This window comes from Sapajus apella, unplaced genomic scaffold (genome assembly GCF_009761245.1).
Source record: "Sapajus apella isolate SASKATOON/1434 unplaced genomic scaffold, GSC_monkey_1.0 scaffold47, whole genome shotgun sequence".
NCBI classification, from domain to species: Eukaryota; Metazoa; Chordata; class Mammalia; order Primates; family Cebidae; genus Sapajus; species Sapajus apella.
In genome coordinates, this window is record NW_022436987.1 from 846,763 (window position 1) to 872,780 (window position 26,018).

Genomic DNA, 26,018 nt, shown 5'->3' on the forward strand with positions numbered 1-26,018 from the left:
TTTTGGCTTAGGGTTGTTTTGGCTATACAGGCTCAATTTTGGTTCCATATAAATTTTAAAATAGTTTTTTTTTCTAATTCTGTGAAGAATGTCGATGGTAGTTTAATGGGAATAGCATTGAATTTCTCAATTACTTTGGGCAGAACAGCCATTTTCATGATATTGATCCTTCCTATCCATGACCATGGACGTTTTTGTCCTCTCTGAGTTCATTGACCAGTTGTTTGCAGTTCCTGAAGAGGTCCTTCTCATCTCTTGTTAGCTGTATTCCTTGGCATTTTGTTCTCTTTGTAGCAGTTGTGAATGGAAGATCATTCATGATTTGGCTCTCTGCTTGTCTGTTGTTGGTGTATGGAATGCTTATGATTTTTGCACATCAATTTTGTGTCCTGAGATTTTGTTGAATTTACATATCAGCTTAATAAGCTTTTGGGCTGAAACAATGGATTTTTTTTTCTAGATATAGGATCATGTCATCTTCAAACAGATACAATTTGACTTCCTCCCTCCCTATGTGAATACCTTTATTTCTTTCTCTTATCTGAATGCCCTGTACAGGACTTCCAATGCTATGTCGAATAGGAGTGGTGAGGGACATTATTCTTGTTTTGTGCTGGTTTTCAAGGGGAATGCTTCCAGCTTTTGCCTATTCAGTATGATATTGGCTGTGCGTTTGTCAAAGATGATTTATTATTTTGAGGTATGCTCCCTCAATACCTAGTTTATTCAGAGGATTTTTTTAATATAAAGGGATGTTGAATTTTATTAAAGGCCTTTTCTGCATCTATTGAGATAATCAATAGATTATCTCAATAATTTTTGTTTTTGTCTTCAGTTTTGTTTATGTGATGAGTTACTTTTTTTTTATTTGTGTGTGTTGAACCAGTCTTGCATCCCAGGTATGAAGCCGACTTGATCGTGGTAGATAAGCTTTTTGATGTGCTGTTGGATTTGGTTTGCCAGCATTTTATTGATGATTTTTTCACTGATGTTCATCAGGAATGTTGGCCTAAAGTTTTCTCTTTTTTTGTTGTATCTCTGCCAGGTTTTGGTATCAGAATAATCCTGGCCTCATAAAATGGGTTAGAGAGGAGTCCCTCCTTTTCAATTGTTTGGAATAGTTTCAGAAGAAATGGTACCAGCTCCTCTGTGTTACCTCTGGTAGAATTCAGTTATAAATCCATCTGGTTTTGGACTTTTTCTGTTGGTAGGCTATTTATTACTTTCTCAGTTTTAGAACTTGTTATTGGTCTATTCAGAGATTCAACTTCTTTTTGGTTTAGTCTTGGGAGAGTGTATGCATCCAGGAATTTATTCATTTCCTCTATATTTTCTATGCACACACATATGTATATATACATGTATATACAGAAATCTATAGCACATAAGCTATCATTTAAAGAGTTTTCTCAGCAATTATACAAAACGTCCTTCTCTCTTTTTAAGCCAGTGGCTCAAAAAAAAGTGTTTTCAAAGCAGTTTTATTAAGTCTTATAAATGGGTCATAGTGGACTTTCAAGACAAATCACATTTTTCCTCTTGTCAGACAATTACCCAATAAACCAGCCATATACAAACAATCAAGACTTATTGGTTCAACATTTTTAATTCTTCTTAACATTTAGTTGTGGAAATATCCACATATGCTGGGAAGCCCTGCCCTATTCATCATAGCTTTTTGATTAATCTTTCCCCCATCCTTACTCCAACCCAATCTGGAAACTTTTCATGCTTTAGCTTAACTTCCCCTTACATTTTATCATCTCCTGAAATTAAACACTCTTGATGTTCTCTGGATACTAACAATTCTGTGACCTTCTCCTTTCTTAATAAATACATATTCATAAAAGTGATAGGTAATGACCTCAATAAGGCTAATATATTATTTCTTTAGGATAAAATTGTCCAATAATACTTATATCAGCTAATCCTTATACTGCACTTTTTATAAGCCAGATATTTTCTAAGCAATTTACATATATTATTTCAATATGCTAGATAAATACTATTATTACACTCATTTCACAAAGATACTGACTTTATATCTTTGCTTGTTTCTCTTAGGTTCTCTGGATATTGAAAAAGGGTGATGTAACTACCTGGGTAATTGCTCCTCAGGGAACCTAATTTTCTGCCCATTACTCTATTCTCAGGGACTCTGATTAGCTTAAAAAAAATGAGGCAGCATTCCAGCCCCAGGACTAAGAAGATATGAACTCCACAGTGAAAGGGACTTGCTGAAGTGAGCTTCCCCATTCCACCTGAGGCTCGGCGGCCAGTTCCATTTGTGGTAAGTGCACAAGCCCGTGATCTTTTACATGGTTTGGCTCTGTGTCCCCACCCAAATTTTATATTGAATTGCATTCCCCATAATCCTCATGTGTCTAGGGAGGGACGAGGTTGGAGATTATTGGATCATGGGGGCAATTTCCCCCGTGCAATTTTTGTGATAGTGATTGAGTTCTTAGGAGACCCGATGGTTTTATAAGGCACATTTTCCTCTTCTTGCTCACTCTCTCTTGCCTGCCACCAGGTAAGACGAGACTGCTTCCCCTTCTCCCATGACTGTAAGCTTCCTGAGGCCTCCCCAGCTATGTGGAAATTGAGTCAATTAAACCTCTTTTGTTTATAAATAACCCAGTCTCAGGTAGTATCCTTATAGCAGTGTGAGAATGGACTAATACAATACATAAGCCCTGCCTTCTGAAGCAGCATTCAGGAGTCCCAACCCCATGTCACAGTGCAAAGGCCTTGGCATTTTTCCTAAGACAGTAGTCAGCTCCCTAGCTTCCTGAACCTGTCTGGCAGAATGAGAAGAATCATATCCTAAATTGGTGGCAGATGGAAAACAAAACAAAAACATCAGAGAACATCATGAATTCTTGAAATAGTTTTGCCATGATATTATCATGAGTTATTCAGGAAATGCATATGTCTAGTTTATATGCTCATCTACTAAGTGGAAAATTCTTATCTCCTTGTTTGCCTCACAGGTGTGGTCTGAGTATCAGTGAGGCAATAACAAGGAAAGACAATTATTAATAAAAAGTTGGAAATAAGCTATGATTGACTTTTCCTGAGAATGCCTGAAAGAGAGATAGAGTGGAAAGAACATTAACATTTGCTGGTTGTTAAAGGCTCACATTAAATACTTAGAGCCAGTCTCTGAAGTAAGTATTAACACCTGTATCTTTAAAAAGATAGATACCAATGTGCACAAAGGTACAGTACATAAAGTTGTACTGCACATAAGATTCACTTTCAATTCTGTTCAGCTCCAGGGGTATAGTTATCACTGTACTACATTATATATATATATATATATATATTTGTGTGTGTGTGTGTGTGTCCTGTTATACTGGGCTATAGACTGCATGATCCCTTTTGTGACCATTCAAGCTAAAATGCTCGTATCAAACAAATCCTAAACTCAGGAGAATGATTGTGTTTTCAGATCTCTTTCAAGGAGATCTGACACTTATCTGGCTGTAAAGACTCTGGAGATGGAAACTGAGAAGGATGCAAAAAAAAAAAATGCAAAGGAAGAAAACAAAAGGGATCATATAGGGGCAGAGAAGGCAGAGGAGGAGAGACTCTAGTTTCAAGTATCAGTCAAGATTTGTTTCTTCCAATACCCGGTTTTTTGAGGTGTGGCAGGCAAGATATAGGGTGCAATGGGATCAAGGATTTAGTAAGGCAGCACACGGGAAGAACAGCTGCTCAATCCAGAGGCAGACCAATATTTGGTCTATTTAAAGAACTAAGAAAGGTATGTTGAGCTTTTGGAGGTCGGAAGGAACACAAGGGCATTAAGAATGGGGAAGACAAACGTTCTCATTTTCAGCCATAAGATGTTCTGACACGTGTGATCATTTGTCAAGATCAATAATTTGTCCCTGAACTTTCCTGCCCTACATTTTAACATAGCCCACAGCACAGAGCTTTTCCTAAGCTGATATCTACTATGCTACATTGTATGAGAGCATAAGTGTTCAGGGATCTTGTATTTAGTCAGGCGATTAATTTTTTTCTTTCCATATTTTAATGATAGAAAAATATTTTAAAAAATCAATTATTTTAATATTCTATTACATCTACAGTTTTTATTTTCTTCCTATTTAATTTTAGTTTTTGTCAAAGTGCTACCTTATATACCCACAGCCATGTTAATTTCCTTTCTTTTTCTACACCACATTGCGTCCAACTTCTCAACTTAGCCTGAACATTTTCTTCGAATTATTAGATCTTATCCAAATTGCCACTTTCCAAGGAAAGCTTTTCCTGACTTTTATTTTTTTTAATTTTTTTAAAATATATATTTTATTACACTTTAGGTTCCGGGGTACATATGCAGAACATGCAGGATTGTTGCATAGGTACATACATGGCAATGTGGTTTGCTGCCTCCATCCCCCCATCACCTATACCTGGCATTTCTCCCCATATTATCCCTCCCCAACCTCCCTACCCCCACTGTCCCTTCCCTATTCCTCCGCAACAGACCCCAGAGTGTGATGCTCCCCTCCCTGTGTCCATATGTTCTCATTGTTCAACCCCCACCTGAGTGAGAACATGCGGTGTTTGTGTTTTTGTTCTTGTGTCAGTTTGCTGAGAATGATGGTTTCCAGGTTCATCCATGTCCCTACAAAGGACACAAACTCATCGTTTTTTATGGCTGCATAGTATTCCACAGTGTACATGTTCCACATTTTCCTTGTCCAGTCTATCATCGATAGGCATTTGGGTTGGTTCCAGGTCTTTGCAATTGTAAACAGTGCCACAATGAACATACGTGTGCATGTGTCTTTGTAATAGAATGATTTATAATCCTTTGGATATATACCCAGTAATGGAATTGCTGGGTCAAATGGAATAAATTGGGTTTTTTTTCTCTAGGACTCTCTCATAGTATCTTGAACTTTTCCTTTGTAATACTTAATATGATTGTAATTAGCTTGGAGATAAGACTTCAACATAGATGATGATTGCATTTGAATATTTGTGGAAGAAGATTTGTTCTCTGTGACCTGTGGTTGAAAGTTGCAGAAGTTTTCTGAGGAGGTCTAGGACTCTGTGTTGCCTGAGTCCTTCATGGTCCTTAACATAAAGGCGTGCTGATTGGTTATAGATCTGCAGAGCAAAGAAGATCTTGGTAATAACCATGATGGAATAGTGATGTCCGTATTGATGTGTAAGTTCAGCAGCAGCTGAATGGAAAGCACATGCCCAGGAAGAATCAGATTTTCAGTGTATGTGGGAAGCATGTTTGTGCATGTGTGAATAGGTAAGCAGGTGTGTCTGTGTGTGTTTGTGTGTGTTTGAGTGCATAAGTTGAAAACAATCTTCAGAGTTCCTTCTTATCCTGCTACTCCAGGATTCTAATGTTATAACTGCTGGCCTAGATGATGTTTACCTCAAAACACACCCAATCCAGGCAGGTGTTTTTTTCTTTCCATCTGCTGCCTTCACCTCCTGCCCAGGATAACATTCCTTGAAAAGCCATTTAGATTTCCAGTGTTGTTGCTGCAGTGTATTCAGCAGCATGTCTGAACTAGAAAGAAAAAGTCCCAATGGATAAGGTAAGTTTCTCCGAGAACTGTTGAGTCAACAGATTGTGGGTGTCATCATTGACAGAATATTTTCATGAACCTTAAAGACTTCACACACATCCACCAATGTGGATCTTCCATGTCTTTGCACATAATCTTTCTAGTTGACTCCTAGACTTTTCAAAACATGGGACAGCTAACCCAGTGTGGATCCAAACTCCATGCTTTTCAAGTTTAATTCTCTGCCACTTGCACCAGGCTCTGGCCACTGCCACTATCTCAGCCTTGCTTAATTATTCATACATCTATATTAATCCATCAGATAATTTTTAGCTCTTTTTAAATACCATGCTATGGACCTTGTCTTTACATATTTACCAATAAAATATTTTCACCTATACGTAACATTTCATATCTTATTTTGGGATTGCTTTCATGTGTCTGTCTCCCCAGCAACTTTTTAGGGCCAGACATCTCCACACCAACACAAGGGAGTCGTTTCTCTCTAAGCTGATCCAAGGTGCACTACATCTTAATAGAGGCATAATCTATCTTTTCTTTTTTCATTCTTTATCTCTTTCTCTCTCTTTCATTCCTTTTTTTCTTTCTGGTGCTCTCTTTCTTTCTTTCTTCCTTCCTTCCTTCCTTCATTTTTCACTTTCTCTTTCTGTCTTCCTTCTTTCCTTCCTTCCTTCTTTTCTTCCTTCCTTCCTTCCTTCCTTCCCTCCTTCTTTCCTTCTTCCCTCTCTCTCTCTTTCTTTTCTCTCCTCGCCTCTCCTTTCCTTTTCTTTTCTGTCTCATGCTGTTTCCCAGGCTTGAGTGTAGGAGTGCAATCTTGGCTCACTGCAACCTTTGCCCTCTGGTCTCAAGTGATCCTCCCGCCTCAGCCTCTCAAGTAGCTGGGACTACAAGCACACCCCACCAAGCCTGGAGAATTTTTGCAATTTTTAGTAGAGACAGAGTTTTTCCATGTTGCCTAAGCTGGTCTCAAACTCCTGGGCTCAAGCGATCTGCCTGCATCAGCCTCCCAAAGTGCTGGGATTTCAGGCATGAACCACTGCACCTGATCAGAGGCATAATTTTCTTTCTGCTAATAACATAATATAACTTTCTATAACTTAGTTTTCTATCTGCCTACGATAGAAGCTGTAGCACTCTCCATGCTGACAATTTCCTGATGGTGGTCATTTGTCAGTTTTTAGAAATAAGAAATTTGGCCACACAAATCTGTGATTTTGCTTTTTTCTTCCCTTCCCTGAGTGCCCAGTTATCTTTCTTCACAATGATGTCATCTCACTAATTTTTTTCTAACTTTTAAGGTGGCACTGATCTCTGGGGATGATATGTCAACATGAAGACTTCTAATAACTCCTTGAGATTTTTACCCACGACATTCATTTTGGTTGGCATCCCAGGGCTGGAGGCAGAGCACCTCTGGGTCTCTGTCCCCTTCTGCCTGTTGTACATCATCATCTTCCTTGGGAATGGCACCATTCTTCACGTCATCAGAACAGATGTTGCCCTACATCAGCCCATGTACCTCTTTCTTGCCATGTTGGCACTGTCTGAGGTTGGTGTCTCTGCATCCACCCTGCCTACAGTGTTAGGCATATTCCTTTTTGGAAATACTGAAATTAGTTTTGAAGCATGTCTTTTCCAGATGTTCTCCATCCATTCTTTATCCATTATGGAGTCAGCTGTGCTGCTGGCCATGTCTTTGGACCGCTTTGTGGCCATCCACTACCCACTGCGCTATACAGCTATCCTGACACTGCCCCGGGTCTTCGGCTCAGGAGCTATTATTGGGCTGAAAAGCATCATGCTCATGGCTCCATTCCCCATTCTCTTACAGCATCTGCCCTTCTGTGGCCAGAATGCCCTCTCACATTCCTATTGTCTGCACCCCAATCTTATCCATCTATCTTGTGGGAACATTTCTGTTAACAATATCTATGGAATTTTCATTGTTACCTCCACTTTTGGGCTGGATTCATTGCTGATTGTGATCTCCTATGTGCTCATACTCCACACTGTACTGGGTATTGCCACTGGAGAAGGGCGGAAGAAGGCACTCAACACATGTGGCTCACACATCTGTGCTGTGCTTGCTTACTATGTGCCTATGATTGGCTTGTCTATAGTGCACCGTCTTGGACATCATGTGTCCCCTCTGCTGCAAGCCATGATGGCCAATGCCTACCTTTTCTTCCCACCTGTTGTCAATCCTATTATCTACAGTATTAAGACCAAGGAGATCCATCGTGGCATTGTTCGAATGCTATCAGAGAAAAGACCCAGAGTATAGCCAAAACCATAGTAGGAAGAGATGCTTTTGTTTATTTGCTTGCTTTCTACACTAACAGGTGGTCCTAGATTGCATGTTATGCAATTGATATCACCTTAAAACACAGTGTCTAACAGGAGGTTCTTTATAGTCTGACCACAAACTGGAGTGAAGGGTGCAAGTAGGGGTGAATTATGTGTGACAAAACAGTACACAAAAGTGGGACTATTTTAAAACATGTGGTATGAGGTTTTTCCATTACCTTGCATACCTGGAGCAGGAATGCAGAAAAGATTGTAACACAGCATTCTTCATAAAGAAAGGCACCTGGGAGTTGGAAGGTATAATACGAAATCTATTAAGCCCTCTGTGCTAGGGATAGAGGAAGTAAAATGCATTACGGTATCTTCAGTTATTGCTCTCTGAGTTCAAAAGGAGAGGAACATATCAGCTAGTTCCAAAAAAGGCTTCCACTACAGGCTATGACTTGGCATTCACCCAAACTCACCAAGGCCCAAAAGATAACAAATGTCACTTATTATGCAATAGCAAAAAAAGTAATTTACAAAAGCATGGATTCAGTGAAGCCACCTGGTTGTTACCCTTGGGCACTCACATGTAGATGCCAGCCCAGAGCAGCAGGAAGAGGACTCCAAAGCCCGTGAAGAGTGAGGCCACCAAGAAGATAAGGAGATCTTTATAGATATCATGAGTGTACTTCACAGAGGTGACCTTGTAAACAAAGAACCAGGTGGTGAAGAACATGCTGATGGCCAAGGCACGACAGTCCGATGGGGGAGACAGCTGGCTTCACTCGGCTGGTGTATTTGCTCAACAATTTTCACATCTTCCTGCCCAGACCAATCCAGCAGGTAGACGTCACGCAGTGAATCAGCTTCATCAAGGTCTCTTGAATGCCTTTGATTGCTGCTAAACATCCTCGGACTTCTCTCAAGTCTGGTACCCTCTGCTTCTTGCAGAGGGTCTGAAGTTCTGGACATATTTTTCAAACTGTTCGTCTTTTGTCTCACCAGCCTTCTCCGGCTTCTGGAGGACCTTTTTCTGTGTGTAGTTGAGTCTCTTCCGGATGTTCTTGGAGAAAACATGCCCTCTTGATGTTGGCCAGGGTTGTGGGTCCAGGGAGCTGCGAGGAACTTAGTGCTCCATGTGGCTGGTGGCAGGAGGGGCTGGACAGGGAGGGGAGGGGAGAAGCACGAGGGGCAATGGCAAGGTCCTTGACCCTACTGTTGATATGTCCTTCTGGGACCATCGGGAGCCCAGAGCTCTGCTCTGTTTCATAGGACTCCACAAAGGGAAACTGAAAGTCCCAGTCTTTCACTTCGCTTGGGCTTTTTATCTGGTCTCTTCATCATATATCTTCTGTTCAGCAAGAAGAGAATGGGAGGAGAGAAACTTTCAGGGGTGTCAGCCTAAGTGTCCATTTATAGAATTTATGAAATATATGATTATCCTAATTATCTTTATACTAGCCTGCTATGGCAGGCTTCAGGATGATTGGACCTGAAGGGCAAATCAAGAAAGATTTTCTTTGACGTGGCTTAGATCCCCCTGAATTCATTCCCAAGGGCACAAGGAGGGAAAGAACAGAATGAAGTATAAATTGCCAGTGTCTTGGAAGACAATACAGAGAACAATAACAAACAGACAGAAGAACTAACAGATATAAGAAAAGATGTGGGTAACTTTAAATTGTATTTATTCATTTTAATAAAATTATATTATGTTAAAAATTGCCTATGCAAGAAGTTCTGTAATACAGTAAGGAATAAGAATTATTCAGGATGGTAAAGAATTATCTTTACCATCCTGAATCACACAGTCAAGAAGCTACAAAAGAGCAAGGCAAATTTCACACGTAATACAGCCAGACACACAGACAGACACACAGCCAAGTTGAGTAAAACAGAAAGAATATTTTGGTCTAATCAGATAAAGGTCATTTACTAGCCTGCAAACTATTGTAAAGATATTATTTTAATTTTGTTTTCTCCATGTTATTTATACATCCCAAGAATTCTGGAAAATCCCCACCTTTCTGTGAGTAGTCGGGGCAGCCATAGATCACTTACAGTGTTAGTATCCGAGGCCAGAGATGAGGGCCATCTAGCTGACTGGTCACGGGGTGGCCCCTTGTGTAGTCCAAGCATTTCATGCCCTGTATTCTGGTCACAAGAATATATTTTAAAATTAATTTAAAACTTGTCATTTGAGTCATGGATACTGGCTCTTCACCTGGCCATAGGAGCACACACCCCTTCTCCTCATGCCTACACTCTGAACAGAATCAACTTTGAAAGATATTTGGAGCCAAAAAAGGCCATTTTATCTTTTAGTTACAAGTACTGCCTCCATCCTCTCCCTTCTTCCCCACCCTCCACATATGACCAAGCGTTCCTCAACTCCGCTATTTTGCACACGCCAGACACCCCATCTAGTCTTATCTAAGATGTACCCATAAGCCAGACCTCTCATACCACTTTACTTTCTGAAAATGCATCTCTCTGTTCAGTAGTAACTGGAATTACCTCATCGAGACAATGGTCATCTGAATTAGAAATCATATCTCTGTTTTTAAATTACTATCAATATTATTTGATAAATATTAAGCAAAGTTTTAACTGAACAAATTCCTCATAGAGATACTTTCCCTAGTCTCACCATTTGGAATTGAGGTAAATGGTTTACTCTCACTGAAGAAGTGAGAGTAAAGCTCATTTCTTCACAATGTGCAATTTTCTAGAGACAGCATCTAGCTCCATGTGAGCAAGAAAACTGGATGTATGTCTGAGGTCAAGAATGCTTTATTCCCGTGTATGTCAGGACCAATATATGCAGACCATATGAAGAGCAATGGGTATTGACTTAAATACTGGTGACCCAAATCATAGATCCAAGAATTACATATATAATTGGGTCTATATATACACACACATATATATTATATATACACACACATAAATGAACACACAATTATATATTTAATATATAAATATATAATTTTTATACAGGGAAATTTACAGTTTGGGAAACATTCATATTTTATTCAGGATGTGCAAATTTATGATGAGGCAATTAAAAAATACACAATTATAGCTGCAACACTATACTAGCTGCATTATGGTGATTATGTTGTTCAGCAAGCTGTCCATTATATACAACTGGATTTTAATCATGGTATTTACAGAGGAGCCAAAGCACTCATCTAAAGGTAAAGGCACTCAGGTTTATATATTTAAATTATAAATATGTAAATTATATGTCTAATATACATAATAGTATGTGCGTACATATATGTGTGTATGTGTTTAAGTATGTATGTATACATATGGTGCCAGCCATAGGCTAATGAAATAGTGTGAGTTAAACTACCTGGAGAAAACAATATCAGTTGAGCACAGAGATATGTGCTTAGTGTTGTACATATTTTATATCACATACAAATCCGCAATGGATGGGCAGGGTAAAATAATGTTCTAAGTAGCAGAGGGATTGGTTGATTTCCACTGAAATGTGAGGGATTGGTTAGTTCTCACTGAAATGACTTTCCCTAGTTATGCCAGCAATGTTGTCATCCTGTCCAAGTTCCCTGAATTATTCCTTAGTGAAACAAAGTCATGCTCTAGAGTGAGACAGGGAGAATAAGTGAAGTACACCACTCTGAATCTGCTTAGTTTTAATGCTATAGATAACCAGGTTCATAAAAGGTGGGAAAAGGAAGTGGATGTAGCTCATTGTGATGTGAACCACATGAGGAATGTGCTTTCCAAACCTATGAATAAATGTCAGACCAACTATGGTGACATAGAAGACCAGGATGCAGCAGATATGAGAGACACATGTGTTGAGGGCCTTGACCCTTTCTTCTCCAGAAGCAATGCCCATGACAGTCTTGAGAATCAAAATGTAGTAGAAAAAGATGATGAGAAAGTCCAACAAGACCATTGCAAATACAGCTACAACTGGGTAGAGACAATTGAAGGTGATGTCAGCACACACTAGCTTGATGATATCTTGGTATAGACGGAAAGCATGGGAGAGCACATGGGATCGGCAATAGGGAAACCAGTGTAGGCGAACAACTATTGGCATAATGGACAGACCAGCCCTTGTCAATACCCCTACACCAATCTTCATTACCTGGATGTTGGTCAGGATAGAGGTATATCTTTTTTTTAATATATATTTTATTGCATTTTAGATTTTGGGGTACACGTGAAGAACATGTAAGATTGTTGCATAGGTACATACATGACAATGTGATTTGCTGCCTTCCTCCCCACCACCTATATCTGGCATTTCTCCCCATGTTATCCCTCCCCAATTCCCCACCATACACTGTCCCTCCCCTAGTTCCCCCCTACAGAACCCAGTGTGTGATGCTCCCCTCTCTGTGTCCATGTGTTTTCATTTTTCAATACCCACCTATGAGTGAGAACATGCAGTGTTTGATTTTCTGTTCTTGTGTCAGTTTGCTGAGAATGATGGCTTCCAGGTTCATTCTTGTCCCTACAAAGGACACGAACTCATCATTTTTTATTGCTGTGTAGTATTCCATGGAGTATATGTGCCATATTTTCTTTGAACAGTCTATCATAAATGGGCATTTGGGTTGGTTCCAGGTATTTGCTATTGTACATAGTGATGCAAGGAACATACATGTGCACATGTCTTTATAATAGAATGATTTATAATACTTTGGGTATATATCCAGTAATGGGATTGCTGGGTCAAGTGTAATCTGTTTCTAGATCCTTGAGGAATCGTCACACTGTCTTCCACAATGGCTGAACTAATTTACACTCCCACCAACAGTGTAGGAGTGTTCCTATTTCTCCACATCCTCTCCAGCATCTGTTGTTTCCTGATTTTTTAATGATCACCATTCTAACTGGCATGAGATGATACCTCAATGTGGTTTTGATTTGTTTTTAAAATTTCCCAGTACATTTAAAAGTTATGTTTACACTATACTATAGTCTGTTAAATGTTTAATAGCATGATATCTAAAAATGTACATACCTTAATTTAAAATATTGTTTAAAAATGCTAACAAAATGAGCATACCCTGTTGGAAAGATGGTGCAGATAGATTTGCTCAACACAGGGTTATTACAAACCTTCCATTTGTAGAAAATGCAACATCTATGAGGTGAAGCATGAAATGAATAAAGTGAAGCATGAAATGATCCATACTTATAGATGTTGTAGTTTTTATATTAGAAAGTACGTAAACAGAAATTGAATGATTACTGTTATAAATATGAAACAACCTTTGCAAAGATTATGACAGTGAGAGAAATCTAACATGACTGACACCATCTTGATTCTGGCCTCACAGGCTGGCTATCTTCACTCATTTATGGGCATAGGCCAAGCTAACCATATGCAGGATGTAGTTTATAGTTTAACTTAGAAGCAAGGACCATCATAGTCCTTCCCCAAAACTAATCACCTCCTTGCACAGAGGCTGAAACTACCTTTGTCAGACTAATGAAAGACCACAAGATTAGAAATAAGAGATGGGCCTGAATTCTGCTAAAATGTAGGTACAGTTTTTATAATCCCATAATGCTTCAAAGTGATGTGGCCAGAGGTCACAAGATTTGTGACTTCTCCATTTGGTCCTTTAGTTCACATCACTACTATAGAGCTTAAGATTGGTATTTTGAGATGTTTTTCAGATTGATTCCATCCAGACTTGTGACTCATGACTCAGCTGGTCCTCTATCCACATCCCCCACCCCCCACAACAAAAAAACACACAGAGAAGCAGACTTAGCTCTGGGCGACGGAAGATCTGCCGGGGAGTCTTGGCCAGCAAGAGGGTCCCGGCCTGAAAGAGGGGGTATGCAGAATTAAAGAGAGACAGAAAAGCTGGGATCTGGAGGACTGAAAAGGCAATGCCTGAACAGCGAATTTATTTTTGTCCAGGGTCTCAATATATACCTTAAGATCATAGGTGTTTAGGTGTTTACACAATCAACAATGGAAAGTTACAAAATATAAGATCACGAAAACAATCTTAAGCATGAAATTCAAAGATCATAAAAGTGGGCAGGTGGTATGCTTTATCTGTTTTTACCAAAACACACTTTTGTAAATAACAATACCTAAGAGTCACAAGCTAAGCCATAAAGTCATTATCTAGGGTTCAAGGCGGTCATGCGGATAAGGTTAAACTTCTTGAAGAACAAAGTCATGCAGAGGCCTAGTGGAGACATAATGTCTGATAAAACCACACGACGCTTGCGCAAGCGTCATTGCAGTCAGAAGTAGAAACTTTTGCAACATCAGTCATTTCTCAGTTCCTTCTTTCCCATAGCTCGACTGCCTCCAGCAGGAAACTGTGTTTGGGCTCAAGCTCACCGTCTGGTGAGGCCCACACATTAGGGGGGCCTCTCACAGGAGTGTTCCCCACACTTAGCACATGAGGACCATTTTCTACACCTTTATTATCACACCCCCAACCAATCAATAGCAGCACCTATTCCCTAATCTCCCACCCACAAAACTATCCTTGAAAAACCCCAACCTTTGAGCATTTGGGGAGACTTATTTGAGTAATAACTCCATCTCCTGTGTGGTTAATCTAGTGTCAATAAACTCTTTACTACAATACTAGGGTTTTAGTCTGTGCAGCGGAAGAACCCATCAGTGATTACAAACACACTAAGTATTTCAAAGAAGTCACAGCGTAAAGACAACCCTTGTAAACTGGATGAGTCAAGGAGAATAATTTGTGGTGAGGACAATATTTTCATTGTAATTGAAGGCCCTGAAGTGAGTGAGAATGATCAGTGACGCTAATCACTGATCAATCAGTACAGTTCTATAAATCCACTTTATACAAAGGCCTGTGTGTTTAGGAGATGAGAAGATGGCCATTCCCGTTTGACCAAGGTTTTCAAGAAGCCTAAGCAAACATAGGCAGATGCAGAAGGGAGGGAACACACTAGGCCCATGCTTCTGGGACTGAGGAGGGGGCAGAATGGGGAACAGATAAGAATATAAGCACCACGTGCATGGTAAAGCCGCAGAAACATGAATGGAAAGGAGGAAATAGAAAAAGGATATCCAGGCACAGTGATGTCAGACTTATTTGCCAATAAATGTTTATCTAAAAATAGAGCCTGGAATTGTACAAAAGAAGAATTTGTTGCTTTTGCTGGGACTCTTAGAATCTGTAGCCTGGGCATTGTGAGGTTGTTCATATTTTTCTTTATGCTTCAGTTGAGGTCTTCTTGTCAGCCATTCATTCTCAGAGTGTCATGGTACAGAAATTCTGGGTGTGAGACAATTGCATGGAAAGTTTTGGGAAGAGTCTGTTTTCTTACATAATGGTAGTTTGCTTCATAGGTAAATGTAAACAACAATTAAACAATTTATTGTTTGACGAAGAATATTTTTGAGAGTGAAAGAAAGTAACATTAATAATAATGCTAAGGAAAACAGATGTAAACCATGAATATCTGGAGAAAACCAGAAAGCAAGCTCACCTTACTCAAAGAGAGTTCCTAGGACAATATTTTTTTAATTGGAAGATATGGGTTAAGTAGTTCCTACCCCATATGGGTTAGTTCCTAACTAGGTGAGTTCCTACCTAACCCACAAAAATAGAAATTTTGCTTTATTTAAATTTAAATTTTATTAAGTCTCAAGCTTTTACCGTTAACTCACTAGTTGTCAGGCTTTTTTGCTAGGAGTTTTGAAAAAATAAAGACAAGGAAAATCCATTATTTCTGCCCCAAAGTCACCATGTCTTGTTAGAAGAGAAAGTCATATAAGTGTGTGCACACAGAAACACACATATACAAATAAAATGTGAGATGGAATGGGTTAGGATTAACTCTTGTGTTTCAGAGTTTTAAGCCTGTTGCAACACTTTAAATTCCTTATTCCTATCCCTCCTCAAAACCTCTAGCATAGAGCTTTGCCAATAGCAGAAACATTATCAGAGTTTATGAATTTAATGACAGTTCATAACTCTTTGGAGTAATTCAGAGCAATTCCCTCTTGCAGGAGAACAAGGTGAGAATTCCCTGTCGGATTGGCCGGGTCTTAACGCTATAGATGATGGGATTAAGCACAGGTGGCACAAAAAGGTAGATGCTAGACATAAGTGTGTGGACGATGGGTGAAGCATGCTTGGCAGCACGATGCATCACAGACACGCCAATCATGGGCACGTAGTATATAAGCACTGCACAAATATGTGACACGCATGTGTTGAGAGCCTTCCACCTTCCCTCTCCAGAAGCAATGCCCCGCACTGTATAAAGAATCAAGACATAAGAGACCACGATGAGCAATGAGTCCAGCCCAAAAGTTGCGAGAACAATAGCCAAGCCCAGGATGCTGTTGAGTTTAGTATCTGCACAAGGCAGCTGGATCAGATCTGAGTGAAGGCAGTAGGAATGTGAGAGGACATTAGTGTGACAATAGGGCAGTTGCCTCAAAAGGATGGGAAGTGGGGCCATGAGTGCCACACTCTTCAGTGTAATGCCCAGACCCATGCAAATAATACAGGGCAGGGTCAGGATGGCTGTATAGCGCAGAGGGTTGTAGATGGCTACAAAGCGGTCATAGCTCATGGCCAGTAGGACCCCGGACTCCATGCAGGAGAAAGTGTGAATGAAGAACATCTGGGCCAGGCAGCCATCAAAATCAACCCTGCGGGCATCAAACCAAAGAATGCTCATAACAGTAGGCAGTGTAGACACAGAGACGCCCACCTCAGTGACAGCCAACATGGAGAGAAATAGGTACATGGGTTCATGGAGGGCAGGGTTCTTCTGCACTGCTGCTATAATTAAGATGTTTCCTACAATGGCCACAACGTACATGGTGAAGAAAGGCATGGAGAGCCAACCATGTCGGGCCTCTAGTCCTGGGATGCCAGTCAGGAAGACGGATAAGAGGTCAAGACTTTCGTTGCTTTCAGTGCCCATGCCACCAACAGCAGAAATCATTCTTCACCTGCCATTTGAAAAAGACTGAAGTTAGCCCCCACCTGTTGGATCTTCTGCCTTAGTGGCTAATCTGAAAAGCTGAAGAAAAGAGATAGGGCAGGAAGTGAGAAAGTTGGAGTCATCTATGTCATTCTAAATAAAAATATAACAGATACCCTCTTCTCTCCTCCTGTTCTCCTGAGTTCCAGATTCCTAAATGTTACTTGGAAAAAAAATATTTCACACTACTCCATCTTTTTAAGTTTTTTTAAAATGTTTTGAATATTTTATGGATACACATTTGTACATATTTATAGTATACATGTGATATTGTGTCACATGCATAAAATGTATAATGGTTAAGTTGAGGTATTTAGGATATCTATCACCTTGAGTGCTTATTACTTCTATGTGTTGGGAACATGTCAATTCCTCTCTTTTAGCTACTTTGAAAAATATAATTCATTTTGGTTAACTATAGTTACTCTACTCTGCTGTTAAACATTAGAACTAACTCCTACTATCTAACTGTATGTTTGCAGCTATTAACCAGCCTCTCCTACCCTTAACACACATACCTTCCCACCCTCTGGTAACTATCAGTCTATACTCTACCTACATAATATCAACTTTTTTAGCTCCCACATTTGATTAAGAACATGCAATATTTCAGACTACTCAATCTTGTGAAAGATGGCATGGCTTAAAAATTAAGCGCAGAAACTTTGAAATAAATCAGACTTGGGTCAAAATCCATACTCAGCCAGTTACTAAATGTGTGATGTGTGCAACTTATTTATATTCTGATCCAAAGTTTTATTTTGTTTGGTTTTGGTTTGGTTTAGTTTGATTTGATTTTTAACTTGCAACATGAATATAATAATATTATTCTTTTTCTTGTAAGAGAAAATGAGAAAATTAATGTCACATATTCAGTATTTTGAAGCTCTGCAAATGGATTCTAGAAGACTTTAGTTTGAACTTGAATTGAGTTTACTTTGGGCAACCTTGAGCAGGTAATTTAATTTTTCTAAGTCTCAGTATTCCTACCTGTAAACTCGGGATAAAAATACACTTTTCTTGTAGGTTTTTTTGTAAGGATAAGCAAGATACTACATGGCATACTGAATAAGATATTTTATTCTTAGAGACACACCAGGACCCAGAGAGAAGGAATGAATAACGTGCCACAGCTTAAGAGTCAATTTCTGCAGAACCTAGATTACACTTTAGCTTTATGATCTTCTCTTGAAGTAAGGTTACCAATTTCACTATGGAGATGAAAGTAAACTGTGTTCTGAAGTCTCATCTAGGTTGGAGTCATCAGAAATAACTGAAGTTTAGCTTTGGCAATGTGAATCTTAGAAGAAAAGAACTCCTAGTAAAGAATCATCTCCATGAATCCCCACTCCATGTCAGAGAGGGAAAAATGTTTTAAATGAGAGTGAGACTATGGTTGTAGAAAGTTGAAAAAGGGAGAAATAGGAATATGGATGATGAAGGATATAAACATTTCAGGTGAAAATTTTGATAATACACATATTGCCTCTGAATTAGAAACAAAGTTTAGAAAAACTATCAAAGATGTAGTGGCTTCTAAAAGACCATATTTAACCAAGAATACATGCAGAAATCAAAGACACAAAGATGCAAGATTCCCTCAATGGCCAAGAGATCAGAGAGAAATAGCTAACCCCAGTCAGAAGGAGAAAATAATATATAATGTAATAAAATGCAATGTAACATAACATAGTTATTGTAATATAACATACTAAATTAAATTTGTAAACTTAATTTTTTAAAGACAATAACAGTGAAGTAGGAAGCACGTTCATGGCTGGTATAAAAACTGAATTACTTCCAATCACCAGTTCACACATTCACTCAATAGATTTGATGTATGAGTCAGTGATCTGGCACCAATTCTTTAGCCTGTGGTTAACCAATGTTGATGTGAAATTGTCCGTACATCTGAAAAGTTTAATAAGAATGCTCTGCTGGAATACATGTATAGTCAGGAAAATGTACTGCCAAGGAAATATAAAGAGCTATGACCTCCAGGAGTTGGATACCAGCCTGGGCAACATAGCAAGACCCCATATGTACAAGAAGTTAAAAATTTTTTAAATTAGCTGGGGATGGTAACACATGTCTGTAGTCCAGTTACTTGGGAAGCTGAGGCAGAAGAATAGCTTGAATCCAGGAGTTCCAGGCTGCAGTGAGCTATGATTTCACCACTGTACTTCAGCCTAGGCAACAGAAAGAGATCTTATCTCCAAAAGAATAAAAAAGAGCTATGAGTTTGGAGACAAGAGCGATGTAATTATGAGAATGATCCTAGGTCCTGCATTCTCTTACTTTCTACACTCTTTAGGCACCAGTTCTGCTGCAATCCCGAGCATTCTATCTCTGTTCTCCCTCAAAATGAATCACTTTCCTGACAAGTGAAATGTGTTTCCTTGTGCCTCTTATCAATTTATTTATCTTGAGTCTACCTTATTGATCAGTAGTTTTCAGCCTTTGCTACACATCAGAATCACCTGGAGAACATAAAAAACCCAGTGCTCAAGTAACACCGCATACAAATAAAAGTAGACTCTCAGGATGTGGTATCTAATTATCAATGTTTTAAAGCTCTTCTGGTGAACCCAATGTTGACAACCACCCCAGATTCATTTTGTGACATTCTATCCCTTTCCAGTGATGGTATTTAAGGCTAAATGAAATTTGCAAGCTCTCCCTGTCTCCTCCCATGACTTTCAGATAACTTTTCTACTCCATTATGGACTTACAAGTTAAACGTTTATTTGTGTTTCATCATCTACTAGACCATTCAGCACCCCAAATCTCCTCAGAATTGATTAGATTTGCTTATAATACTCCAGTGTGGTACCTACAGATGTAGCCTGGGTTTTGGGGCTAGTGCACCTCTCTGGAGGCTCAGTTAAGGGACACAAGTGCTTGGCAGGACTCTTGAGTCTGTCTAATGATCTCTCCTGAAGATCCTGACCTGCCTAACCTGAGGATGCTGGCCACTAGTAAAACATCATCTTCAGCAGGAAGCAACAATCAAGCCTTGAAAGGACCATAGACCAATGTCAATGGTCTCCTAGCCATTGCCATACTGTTCCCAGTCCCGTATGTTACTCTTTTCATACAGGACCTTGTTGAAGTCAACAATAATCCAATGCCCAGTGTATACCAGCTTTCTAGCTCATGGTGCCTCACCCTGCGTGGCTGCTAGTGGGCCCTACTGCAGTCTCCTCTGGTCAAAATGAAGCATCATTCATTCCTTCAATGTCCCTAACATGACTTAATTCCCTTTACTTTTTGCATGTAATGCAGTCAGTTTAACTCCTATTTAGAATGTACAAGCAAGAACTGAAGTTACTTCAGTTACAGCCTAAGTAGCTTATTCATCGAGGAGATCATAGCTATGGTCTATCAATACCTGTGTATGTTTGCATAGTTGGCCACAATTTAAAAATCCTCAAATCTCACTTTTACATAGGTTTTCTATAGAAAGAACAATATTCATTCAAATATGCTTGTGGTCTCCCAGCCACATTCAGATAAGGCTGCCAGAGACTGCTTTCACAGTGGAAGACACATGGATGATCACACATCAGGGGTTGAGAACTTAGGCCTCTGTTCTGTCTAGGAGACCATAGCCCCAAAAAATTAACTTAATCTGTGGATGGAAAATAATAACCAGAGGGACAATTGCTTCACTCCTAATATACTTCATTTGAATCTTGTAACAACCATATCCAGTGACTTGCCTGAAACCAGTAAGTGGTTATCTGGAACTAGAAGCTAGTTCTTCCAATTATAAGTCCCATGGTCTTCCCTATAAAGGCCAGCTGCCAACCTTCTAAAGCCAAAGACATCTAAATGAGAAAAATGGGGAGATGCTGGAGAAATTGGTCATGTTTATTTTTCCAGGCAGAGAAAAAGACTGAATGGCAAAGAGATTCTTTTTCTAGCCTCCTATGCAAACTGGAGGTCAGGTAGTAGGGAACAGGGGTTATTAAGTGACCTTTAAAAATGGCCCCATCTCAAAAGCCCACAAATTTAGTAATCAACTTAATAGGCTCTCTAGAATCTGAAACAAGAATCCAGTCTGGTACCCACTGAAAGAATGTCCATCTTTATCCAATTGTCACCTTCAATATTCCCAGTGATGGGGAGTTTATTGCATCCCTTAACCACTATCCTGTTCAGATCTCACAGATATTAAGTGTTTTCTTACGTTGGGCTTAAACATGCTTTCTCCACATTATAGATAGTGTTGCAGACTCAGAGACATAATAATCTTAATCAGGTATTACATAAATATTGCTCATGGAACATTATTTTCTTGCAGAACATTTACATTAATTTGTAAACATATATGTACTTGTGTAATTATTTGTCTAATGTTTGTATGCCCACTAGATCATAAATTCTAAAAAGAATGCGTGATATTAACTGTTTTTGTTATCACTAGATATCCCATACTAGCACAGGGTCAAATACATAGCAGATGCGTAATAAATATTTTAACTAGATGAATAAATCACTGAATGGACATATAGTACCTGAGGTTTCTGTGGTTATATCCTGTTATCTTTCCTTTTTCTCATAACCTGTCCTAAATCCCTTTAGGTATTTCTCAAAGGGTCTGACTCTTAAATTCCTCACCACAAAAGTCCTCCTGTCAGAGGGACCAATTGATAGTCTAGTGTAATATGAATTAGCATTGTGATATATAGCTTACGACAAATCTGTAGTTTTTTCTAACACTATTTAGCAGAAGTAACTTTGTAATATTTTACACAGACTTTTTCTATTTTATTAAAATTACATGTTTACCTCCTTCCTGTCAGATTTTGAGCTCTTTTAGGAGCAAATTTGTGCCTGGTTCATGCTGACCTTCCCAACACATGAAATGATTCTGACACAAAGAGATGCTCAAAAAACCATTAATGAATAAAATAAAACTACTTAGGCTGTAACTGAAGTACCTTTAGTTCTTGCTTCTATACTGTAAACAGGAGTTAAATTGCCTGCATTACATGTAAAAAGTAAAGGGAATTAAGTCACATTAAGGACGTTGAAGGAATGAATGATGCTTCATTTTGACCAGAGGAGCCTGCAGTAGAGACGGGTTGGGATCAGTGTGACAGGTGCTGAGCCATAGGTGGAGATCACAGAGTGACAGTCTGGGGTTCATGTAAGAAACATTTTTTCTAAAATCACAATGAACTAATAAGCTTCTGGGCAGTGAAGGTGTTCACGCAAAGATTGGATAATTCTTCTTGAAAGTTCTGGAAAGAGAATGTCAGCGTCTGCTGAATCCGGGTTAATGGACTTTCTTTTTCTGCTCACGGGCCTAAGGTTCCAGGCTGGCAAGGTCTCTCCTATTCAGTGACAGAATCCCATGGCTATGGATCTGTGTGGGACAGAAGAGAAGCAAGTTCTCAACCCCTTCTGTGTGATCATCCACGTGTCTTTCACTGCTAAAGCAGTCTCCAGCAGGCTTATCTGAAAGTGGCTGGGAGACCACAAGGGTATTTGAATGAATATTGTTCTTTTTATAGAAAACCTATGTAAAAGTGAGATTTGAGGATTTTTTTAATTGTGGCCAACTATGCGAACATATACAGGCATTGATAGAGATTCACCCAAAGATGCAAAGACATGATAGGAGAATTTGAGAGAACCACACAGAAGCACAAACAGAATCGTAGATAGAAAAATACTGATTGCATACATAACTCAAAGACTCAAACTGATCAAACTCACCTGAGAGAGCTTTGTGAAGTGAGAGCTGGACCAGAGGCAGAGGACCAGAGCTCACAGTGGCTTCAGAATGGGCCTCAGTCGGGCACCAGCCAAGAGAGGAGGCTAACTTTATGCCTCAGCGTGAGAGTTCCCAGATGCCAGGACCCCTGGGGTCCTGTTTTGCCTGAGTGTGATGCTGTGCTGGGGATGGGGAAATCAGAGGGGTTAGACCTTACCTTGGGAATAAAAAGATAAGAAAAAGCAAACAAAGAAATAAGAAGCCACTTCAGCTGGAGATACTGTCCTCTCTCCACTTAGAAAATGAAATTTCAACTCATTTTTTATGATGAAGAAGAAGTTGGAGACAAATTATCCAAACTTCATAACAACACCCCCCACAGTTATCCAGTCTCAAAACTGGCACTCTGTGCCCAGAACCCGGAGTCTAGATCCCTGAATTCTGAGCTTGGCAGAACCTAACGCTTAGATCTCAGAGACCAGAGCTTGAAGGCCAGAGACAACCCCAGGATTTAAGCAATAGGGGATATGACTTGGCTGCCTCGATCCACTTAGTCCTACACTTCCCTCCTGAATTCCCACTCCCATAGCCTGTCAAGTTCCCACAAGTTCAGGGTCTCCTCCAAAAGAAACATTCTAGGATGCTGAAGGACCATGGGCTCAAAATCATGCAGACATAATTTTAAGTCCTGGCTTTGCCACCTACAAGCTTCCTGATTTTAGAAGATTAATATTCCTTTAACTTAGAACCTGTTTTGTAAAAAAGGATAGTACCTATATACAAGGCATTGAGGTTCAAATGGGAAGAAAGAAGTAATAGGTTGTTTGTTTTGAATTTATCACACATGCTAGTCATCACAAGTTCTCTTGCAGGCTTCAATTTCAGGTTTCCCAAACAGATTCTTTTGCCCAGCACCTGAACTTCCCATTAAATAATCCATTTTCCCAGTTGTTCATTTCAGTTTAGAGTGAGGGTATATTGAGAGAAGGAACAGCAGGAGGGCTCTCTCCCTTTTCTATCAAGTGGTGGTATGGTTCAGAGAGGGAAACAGAAGATGTAACGTCCTCTTCCCCATGAGGAGCACTGAAACTTCAAAGGAACAGTTGCAGAACACCTTCTACTTTGTATTATTGTTATAGGATTGGCTGGACCGAAAATAATGAGTTGGGAATGAGAAGATGAAATTCAGGAGAAATCATGAATTATGACCTTGTAAGTTAGGTCACAGAATCATGGACAAAGAAGAAAATAAATAAATGATGCCTCACATTGGGCATAAATTTCTGGCAAGGAGAGGCAGGGTTCTGAGAAGTTATGATGTAAAATGACTTTAGTTATGTTATTAGAGGCAGCATGAAGGGCAGCAAGCATTGTTCTAGATCCAGTTTTTTCATTCATTTAAATAGTCATTTGATTGTTCCCTTAATTCACATGTACTGATGTGACCGACTCTGGGCTGAGTGCAGAGTTTTAGCTTGGACTGCCATTATCTATCACCATTTTTTAGATATTTAAAAGGTCTTTTTCAAAACTCAGTTTCTGCCTCCACTAAATGAGGGGATAAGTCAAGAAAAACCCTAAAGATTTGTTCACTCTGATGGTGGTAACACTAAACATAACATCTAAATCTCAAGACAATGTGTTTGTGTTAAATGTCATTTGTGAGGGATTTTGAAGCTTCCTCCCCACAATAAATATTAAATAAAGAAATAAATATATCCTGTGAAGTGGAGTTAAATTTTTAACAATGGAACAAAGCAGAGATAGATACAATATGCAGGTAAATGCTTGGTAAACAAAAATACAACCAGCTTAAACACATCCCATCTAAAGAGGGAAGAAGTTAATAGACTGCAGAAAAGAAAAAAAAGCTAATAGATTTGCAGAAAAGTCCTAGAAGACTTCATGATCAGGAGATTTTTATACAGTGAAATCCCATTGACAAAGTTCTCTTACCTAACTATCTCACTGTGACAATCAACTCTCTCTCTCTCTCTCTCTCTCTCTCTCTCTCTCTCTCTTTCACTCTCTCTCTTTCTCTCTCTTTCCCTCTCTGTCAGTTCTATTTGCCTGAATGAGAAACCTAAAGTTGGAGTTTGCCTGAATTTTGAATGTCATGGGGTAAGAACTGAGGGAAATGAAGGAAATCACAATATGGGATTATGACTGTGGAGTGGCTGGAGATTGTTCATCAGATTCTCCTCTGAAGCTATTTCTGTCTTCCACCTGCACTGCCTCCTGGAGACATTAGGCTATAAGTCTGCTCTTTTTCCCTCCACCAACAATATCATATGCTTAGTTGTGATGCATTCAGCTTCCCACTTTAAGCATCATTCACAAGTTTACTTTGGCAATCTCCCAAAACCTCGTGCCCAGTGTCCCAGTTGGAAACCTCCCCTTTGTCTAAACAGTTATCTGCAACCAATATTTTAGGTTGAAATTTCCCAAGCTTAAATAGGTATGGAAATAACTTGGAGAATGTATTAAAACACAAACTTCTTGGTCTCACTTCTCGTAGTTTTTTTGTTCAGGTGGTCTAGGGAAAGTCCTCAGAATTTGCATCCCTAAAAAGTTCTGATGCAAAGCTGATGATGTTGATCTGAAAATCACATATCAAGAACCACCTTTGCAAACTCTCGCTCATCATGAGTTTTGTTACCCTTGTTGCACAGCAGATTGGCATTAATCTAGTACCTGAGTGCTGTTAGAGAAGAGAAACACTGTCTTTCTCAAGCTTTAATCACCCAAGCTTCTTATTAAATGAAGTTCTCATTCAGTAGGAATTATGCGGAGCATAAGAATCTGTTTCTCTATCAAGCTACCAGAAATGCTAATGATATTGTTTATTGGACCATTCTTGGAATAGTGCTGTTCTAAACCTTTCTGCCTGAGTGTTTCTTCTCAGGCAATTATGTCTGCCAAAATCAGTACCCTTCTTTCTCCCTGACATCCTCAATCAAGAATTTTAACTTTTCTCATTTTTCACAAGCTACTTCATAACCACAAAACATAGCCTGTTTTTATGACCACAAACCAAGTAGATCTTCTCTCTTGCATGCAATAGAAACAGCAGCAGAATTATTTTTGCTAAGTTCTGTTTGCCCTGTAGAACTTCCTTTATTCCCATATAATATATGTCAAACAAGCATTTTTCAGGATACCTGTTGCTCTTTTTAATATTTTCTATTCACATGTCTATGTGGTTACTTTACAATATTTCATACTCACCATTATAACATGCTTAGCAACTACACAAGAATCTTCATATTCAATACATATATTGATAAGTGTTGAATAAATGTGTCATTTTATAGTCAAATATTATTTTATTAGTGATACATTCACTACTATCAAGATCCTAGGTCCTCTTCCTCCTTACTTTAGCATTCCTAAAGTTGTTAACAGGTCCCAATCCTTCCTCCAAAGGAGCT

The 26,018-nt window shown here is 39.2% G+C and overlaps 3 protein-coding genes across 3 annotated transcripts; 1 reads left to right on the forward strand and 2 right to left on the reverse strand.

Annotated features, from left to right (window-relative positions):
• The first annotated feature begins 6,900 nt into the window (after positions 1 to 6,900).
• On the forward strand, positions 6,901 to 7,854 carry LOC116525314 (olfactory receptor 51J1). Its single transcript, XM_032241113.1, is given in 3 exon segments — positions 6,901 to 7,198; positions 7,201 to 7,463; positions 7,465 to 7,854. Coding segments are annotated over 3 exon segments (951 nt in total).
• A 3,612-nt stretch (positions 7,855 to 11,466) lies between these two features.
• On the reverse strand, positions 11,467 to 14,739 carry LOC116524986 (olfactory receptor 51B6-like). The gene is made up of 2 exons (XM_032240502.1): positions 14,666 to 14,739; positions 11,467 to 12,019 (listed from the first exon to the last, which is right to left on the reverse strand). The coding sequence occupies exons 1-2, from the start codon at positions 14,737 to 14,739 to the stop codon at positions 11,467 to 11,469; spliced, it is 627 nt and encodes a 208-aa protein (XP_032096393.1).
• A 1,112-nt stretch (positions 14,740 to 15,851) lies between these two features.
• LOC116525315 (olfactory receptor 51I2-like) lies at positions 15,852 to 16,802 on the reverse strand. The gene has a single exon (XM_032241114.1). It carries the CDS (start codon positions 16,800 to 16,802, stop codon positions 15,852 to 15,854), a length of 951 nt encoding a protein of 316 aa, XP_032097005.1.
• Positions 16,803 to 26,018: the final 9,216 nt, after the last annotated feature.

Excerpts from the sequence above, each read along its gene's own strand:
- LOC116524986 (XM_032240502.1), bottom strand. The coding sequence starts at position 14,739 with ATGGCCATCTTCTCATCTCCTAAACACACAGGCCTTTGTATAAAGTGG. Across the intron at positions 12,020-14,665 it reads AGAACTGTACTGATTGATCA|ATATACCTCTATCCTGACCA; the intron begins GTGATTAGCGTC and ends ATTAAAAAAAAG.
- LOC116525315 (XM_032241114.1), bottom strand. The coding sequence starts at position 16,802 with ATGGGCACTGAAAGCAACGAAAGTCTTGACCTCTTATCCGTCTTCCTG.